We start from the raw sequence: 6,917 nt of genomic DNA, 5'->3' as shown, positions 1-6,917 counted from the left end.
ATGAAACAAACCTCAAGTTGAAGTGTTTGAGGTCCGACAATGGCGGAGAATACACTGATGGTGATTTCAAACGGTACTGTGCCGATAATGGGATCAAGATGATGAAGACTATTCCTGGAACGCCGCAACAAAATGGAATAGCCGAAAGAATGAACCGAACGTTGAACGAGCGTGCTCGGAGTATGAGAATACACTCTGGACTGCCTAAGACATTCTGGGCAGATGCAGTCAATACCGCGGCCTTCTTAATTAACCGAGGACCGTCAGTTCCCTTGGATTTCAGAATTCCAGAAGAAGTCTGGAGTGGCAAGAAGGTAAATCTTTCATTTCTGAAAGTGTTCGGTTGCTTATCATATGTTCATAATGATGATACGGCTAGAAGCAAGCTTGATCCAAAATCAAAGAAGTGTTACTTTATTGGCTATGGTGACACCGAGCTTGGTTACCGATTTTGGGATGAACAAAATCGGAAGATCATCCGAAACAGGAATGTTGTCTTCAACGAAGAGGTGTTGTACAAAGGCAAGTTGCAAAAAAATTCAGAATGTCAGGACAAGGAATCGGAAATAGTCGATTTGAGGGACTTCCCGACACCTGAGTCGCAGCCAGGTACAGCCGAGGCAGAGGAACAAACAATCCGAGAAGGTGCTGATGAAAGTGCTGATTCTGAAACAAATGAACAGACGCCAATCACAGAACTGCGTAGATCATCCAGGATCAGGAAGCCGCTTCACAGGTACTCTCCATCCCTCAACTACATTCTACTCACTGATAGAGGGGAGCCGGAATGTTATGAAGAAGCAATGCAAGTCGATGAATCGACTAAGTGGGAGCTGGCAATGAAGGATGAGATGGATTCACTATCGGCAAATCATACATGGGAATTATCCGAGTTGCCAAAGGATAAGAAGGCATTGCAAAACAAATGGGTTTATCGGATAAAGGAAGAACCCAATGGAAGCAAGCGTTATAAAGCAAGGCTGGTTGCAAAGGGATTTCAACAGAAAGAAGGCATCGACTATACGGAGATCTTCTCTCCCGTAGTCAAGATGGTGACTATCAGAACTGTTCTTGGACTGGTAGCAAAGGAAAATCTACATCTGCAACAGATGGACGTGAAAACTGCATTTCTTCACGGTGATCTAGACGAGGAAATCTACATGCGACAGCCGGAGGGATTCAAAGGAAAGGAGAATCTGGTGTGCAAACTTCAAAAGAGTCTGTACGGACTAAAACAGGCTCCAAGACAGTGGTATTTAAAGTTTGACAGCTTTATGAAGAAAGCTGATTTTTCAAGGTGCGAGGCAGATCACTGCTGTTACTTCAAAAAAATTTGAAGACTCGTACATGATACTGCTACTCTATGTCGACGACATGCTAATCGTAGGAGCAAACCTACAGGAGATTGATCGGTTGAAAAAAGGGTTATCGGAAGAGTTTGCAATGAAGGATTTGGGAGCTGCAAAGCAAATCCTTGGGATGAGAATCGACCGAAGGAAGGAGGGCATCAAACTCTCACAAGAAGAATATGTGAGGAAAGTTATCAAAAGGTTTAACATGCATGATGCCAAGCCAGTCAGCACTCCCTTGGCTGGACACTTTCGGTTGTCAAAGGATCAGTCGCCGACAACCGAGGATGAGAAGAAGCAGATGGACAAGATACCTTATGCATCTGCAATCGGTAGTCTTATGTATGCAATGATATGTACAAGGCCAAACATTGCACATGCAGTGGGAGTTGTCAGCCGATTTATGAGCAATCCGGGAAAGCAACACTGGGAGGCTGTGAAGTGGATATTCAGATATCTGAAAGGCAGCTCGAGTTCAGCTCTGTATTTCCGAAAATCAAAAACAGGATTGCAAGGGTATGTTGATGCTGACAACGGTGGTGATATTGATAGCAGAAAGAGCATATCCGGGTATGTTTACACATTCGGAGGTACTGCAATCTCTTGGGTTTCCAAGTTGCAAAAGATAGTAGCTCTCTCTAGTTGTGAGGCTGAGTACGTTGTTGTGACGGAGGCCACAAAGGAAATGATGTGGCTACAATCTTTTCTGCGGGAATTGGATCAGGACCATGAGGGAAGTGTGCTATATTGTGATAGCCAAAGTGCCATTCATTTGGCAAAGAACCCGGTCTACCATGCTCGAACGAAGCACATACAACTCCGGTACCATTTCATTAGATCAGCTTTGGAAGATGGAGCGCTAGTGCTTGAGAAGATCGCAGGGAGTCAGAATCCAGCAGACATGCTGACAAAGGCAGTGACGATAGACAAACTGAAGCTATGCTCAGCTTCAGTTGGCCTGCACGAAGTATGAAACTAGGAAAGAGCTGCTGCATCGATCAAAGTGTGAAGACAAATTAAAATTAGTCTTCAAGTGGGAGATTTGTTGGGTGTGGAATTGGCCAAACAAGTCAATTCTTTTGTTCACATAGTCGTGATGTAAGCGCTTACCTCATGATAGTCGTGATGTAAGCACTTACCTCATCATAGGAAATTCATTCCTATAAATAGGTAGCTTATGGTTCATTTGTAAAACACACCAAATTGAAGAAGACAACACATCCCAAAGAGAGAAAAAAATATCTAAGAGAAATACTCTTAGTGAAAGGCCTAAGTAAGAGAAGGTCTTTGAGAGAATTTTCTGTGGTAAAATTCTTGAGTGTAATTGGGATTGGGGTTGTGAGGTTGAGTGTTGTAAACACTTGTAATATTTCTTCTTTAATAAGATCTGCAGCAGCAACGTGGACGTAGCTCTCACATTGAGGGTGAACCACTATAAATTTGTGTGTGCTATTTATTCTTCGCTTACATCACGGCGTAAGTAGGTTCTGTCTAAGGAGGTTGGTATTTAAGTGGTCCAGCTGTGACCCTCCAATCTTTCCTGGGAACCTGCTTACAAAGGTCGGATTTGGGATTCAAATCCTAACACTATTGACCTCTTAATTCTGCAATACTTAACTTAGATTCCGCTATACATAATTTTTCACAATTAATTTTCAGCATGATGCTCTTTGTTTTCACTTGTGAAGGTTGAGTAGTCTTCACAGGCAAGAAGGGATAGTAAGAAATTTAGATGTATCTCGTGAGTTGCTACTTATTTTACCTTCTATTCTGTGCTTCATATGCATATTTGACGATATTCACAGATTTCTACAATTTCTGTTTCAACAGTAATATAACGAATTTCACTGTTTTTTTCTATTCATTTTACATGAGACCAGATGTATTCATTGTCGTAGCCTTTCCTCTCTGATAGTAAAGATAGGACTTGAACAACCATAGTTAGAACTGAAAGAAGCTCATTTTAAGGAATAAAATGTATTCTTTAACGATAGAAGTCTTCAATTTTCAAGAAATGTCATGGTCGCATCTATTTTCGTCCAATTAAATGAAGTTAGTACTTATACTTGCTTTTAAAGTTGATACAAATCTTTAACTTGAGGGATGGTGGTAGATGTGGTGGATGATGACATTCTATAATTGGACATTGATCTCTGAATATTTTCATTAATCTGCAGGTATGATTCAACTCTCAAATTGAAAATTTCAAAGGTCATTGACTCTGACCAAGTCTGCTAATGTGCTTTTTTCTGTAATTTTTTTGCTTTATTTTGGAGATGGGAATTTGGTGGAATGTGGAATGAAGTTACAACTTACACATACCATGGTTTTGATATTTGTTCACTGCCTGTTCAAAGCCTTCAAGTTAGTAGTATGTTAGGTTCTGGTTGTGTGAGTTGTTTGACTGCATTTTTTAGTTAGAAGTTTCTTCAGTTAAAGTTTTCATTAGTTGGACTAATAGAAAAGAAGGCACATGTAACAGCTACTCTCAATGCACTTTATTGTTCAGTTTTAGTTGTTGCTGAGCTACTCTAAATTTACTTTATTGTTCAGTTTTTTTTTTTTTTTTTTTTTTTTTTTTTTTTTTAATATTAAACCAATTCCACAAACTACCTTTGTCTATGGCCATTGGGGGGTTTGGCATTGACTCCTACCTTGTTAATAACACATTCACAGATATACATGGGAGGAGGGCTACGCCATGACTCCCTCTTTTACATATGTGAGGACTAACCTCTTTTACTACTTGCCCCTATGAGCTAGGAGAACACTACTAATTAGATTAACCTCCAATTAGTTAAGTTCTCATTACAACAGCACCTCATGGGACATCATAACTATAATACAAAAACAACCTACTCATTTTACATAGGACTTGCAACACATTCCTAATGAAGGTGTTGCCAATAGTCCAGCAAAAAATGACTAACATTCTGTCCAAAAAATCTTGTTCCTTTCTTTGCATTTGATTGATATCTTCCTTCTTCTTCTGCTTGCTGCTCCTCCTCTTACTTTTCTGATTGTAATTCGTCTTCTTCTTGTAATTCTGATTTTGAAATTTGCTAGTTGAGCCTTATCCATCTTTACTGCTCCTCTAGCCTGCCTTGGAATTTCCTGCATTGAGTTACACAAGTTAGCTATCAAACTAAACTGTGCATTACTACCAAATTTAGCTAAAGAATCTGCTGTTGTGTTTGCTTCCCTGAAACAATGTTGCACTTTGATGTTTCTTTTGTCAATGATCCTTTTCATATCTTCAACTACCTTCAAGAATTCCCAAGGGATGCCATATGTACCATCAAGCCACTTAACCACCAGAATTGAGTCGACTTCCATAATACCATTGTTGATATCATTATAATCAAACCAGTTAACACCAAAGCTTGCAGCCTGAATTTCAGCACTGTTATTAGAGCAAAAATTAACTACTTTGGCAAATGCCATAATGATGTCTCTTCTAGAGTTTTTGGCAATTCCTCCAATTCCTACTTTGTTGCTATGTACCATACTGCTACCGTCAGTGTTCATCTTGATGACATTGTTTGGAGGTTTGTTCCAAACAATAGGTAGGCTAGTTAAGACAGCTTTATGAGCTTCCATGATGCTGCATATCCTGCTCCAATTGTCTCTTAAGTCAATCTTGTAACCTTTTTTTAAGCATGATACCCTTCACATGCTGAACCACTTCATAGCAAATCTTAGCCTCGGAATACTTCTTGTTTCCATATTTTACAGAGCTCCAAGCTTTCCACAACTCCCAACAAATAAGGACAGGAATGCACTGGTATGCCACTCTTAACATAGAGTTCTTTGTGTAAAAGTTCCACCATGTTAAAAACCTTGCTTGAATAGTTTGATTCTGCATATTGATGCCCAGAGACTGACCAAAGAATCCCCAGACCTTCATAGCTAAATCCCCTTCAATGAAGACATGGAGAATTGTTTCCTCCTTAGGATGATTATAGCAAATGCACATAGGATCAGAATTATTAGAGAAATTCTTAATTCTATCATATATAGGCAGCTTATTCTTGATAATTCTCCAGCTGATAAAAGCCATTTTAAAAGAGTTTCCTTTATTCCATATGCAATTACATATAGGAGATTCAGGCATTCTTTTCCTCAGGGCTTGGAAGGCACTGGCACAAGTGAACTTTCCTGATGAATTATCGATCCAGATGGCTTGGTCCATTTTGTTTCTCTGTCCAATAGTCACCTTCTGAATGACATAGCATATATCTGGTGGAACCAACTTTGAAATATACTCCATGTCCCAATTGTCTCCTTCTAGGCAGTCTGTTACCATAAGAGTATCAGGATTACTATTAGAATGATGATAGATAGCTAGAGGACAAAGACCCGTCCAATTGTCCTACCAAAATGAGATTTTTGCTTTATTAATCCTCCATAAGATGTGAGGTTCAGTGTCTGCTTTAATTCTCAACAGTTCCTTCCAAATGAAAGATTGATAACCTTGAACATTTCTTGCAACTACATGATCCCTTTGGCAGTATTTTGCCATCATAAACTGAGACCATAGGTTATTTTATACTCTTAGCCTCCACCATCTTTTAGAGGCAAAAACTTTACAGATGTCCTCTATGCTTTTGAAACCTGTACCTCCCTCAGATTGAGGGTAACACATATTTGTCCAAGAACTCCAATGATACCTCTTTTTGTTGTCAGTCTGTCCCCAGAAAAAATCTGCAAAATACTTTTCAAGCTACTTTATTATCCCCTTAGGGGGGGGGGGGGGGGGACATTGCTGCTAGAGTATGAAGGATCTGGGACTGGAGAACACGTTTAATAATGATAGCTCTTCCTCCAGATGATAGAATGTTGCCTTGACATCCTTGAGCCTTGTTTATGACACTTTTAGCAATGTCAGCAAAATAGGATAATCTCTTCCTTCCAGGAAAAATAGGACATCCCAAATACTTCATGGGAAAAAACTGATGTTTGTACCCAGTGATCCTGCTAAGCATCCTTCTTCTATTCTCAGGTGAATGAGTTGCAGTCAGGAAAACACTTTTTTCAATATTGATCTCTTGTCCAGATTCCTTCTCATACCGCTCTAAATTTCTAGTGATCATTTTGATCGTTCTCTTGTTTCCAAATGAGAAAATGACTATGTCATCTGCATAACATAGATGATTGATCAATGGCCCCTTCTGTTGCATAGTGTAACCAATATACCTTTCTTTGTTGTGTAGATTATTCAGTGCCTTGGACAAAGTCTCAGCTGCCAAAACAAAAAGTCCAGGTGACAGAGGGTCACCTTGCTTAAGACCTCGGGTAGAATGAAAGAAACCATGTCTCACACCATTGATCATGGTTGAGTACCAAACCTCATAGATAAGTCTATGAATGCCACAATAAAAATTTCAGAAAAAACCCATTTTTCTGATAGCAACTTTGAGAAAGAGCCAAGAAACTTTGTCATATGCTTTGGCCATGTCCAGTTTCATAACTATATTCCCATACTTGTTATTCTTCTTGATGTCCTGAACTAATTCTTGAGTGAGTAACACATTTTCAGTAATCAGTTTGTCTTTAATGAAACCATTC

At 39.4% G+C, this 6,917-nt stretch overlaps 1 protein-coding gene across 1 annotated transcript; it reads right to left on the bottom strand.

Moving 5' to 3' along the window:
* Window positions 1-4,983: 4,983 nt before the first annotated feature.
* On the bottom strand, window positions 4,984-6,682 carry LOC132637867 (uncharacterized). Its single transcript, XM_060354891.1, has 3 exons — window positions 6,149-6,682; window positions 5,970-6,036; window positions 4,984-5,645 (listed from the first exon to the last, which is right to left on the bottom strand). The coding sequence occupies exons 1-3, from the start codon at window positions 6,680-6,682 to the stop codon at window positions 4,984-4,986; spliced, it is 1,263 nt and encodes a 420-aa protein (XP_060210874.1).
* Window positions 6,683-6,917: the final 235 nt, after the last annotated feature.

Source organism: Lycium barbarum, chromosome 4 (genome assembly GCF_019175385.1).
Source record: "Lycium barbarum isolate Lr01 chromosome 4, ASM1917538v2, whole genome shotgun sequence".
NCBI lineage: Eukaryota > Viridiplantae > Streptophyta > Magnoliopsida > Solanales > Solanaceae > Lycium > Lycium barbarum.
This window is presented reverse-complemented; position numbering and strand designations above follow the sequence as displayed.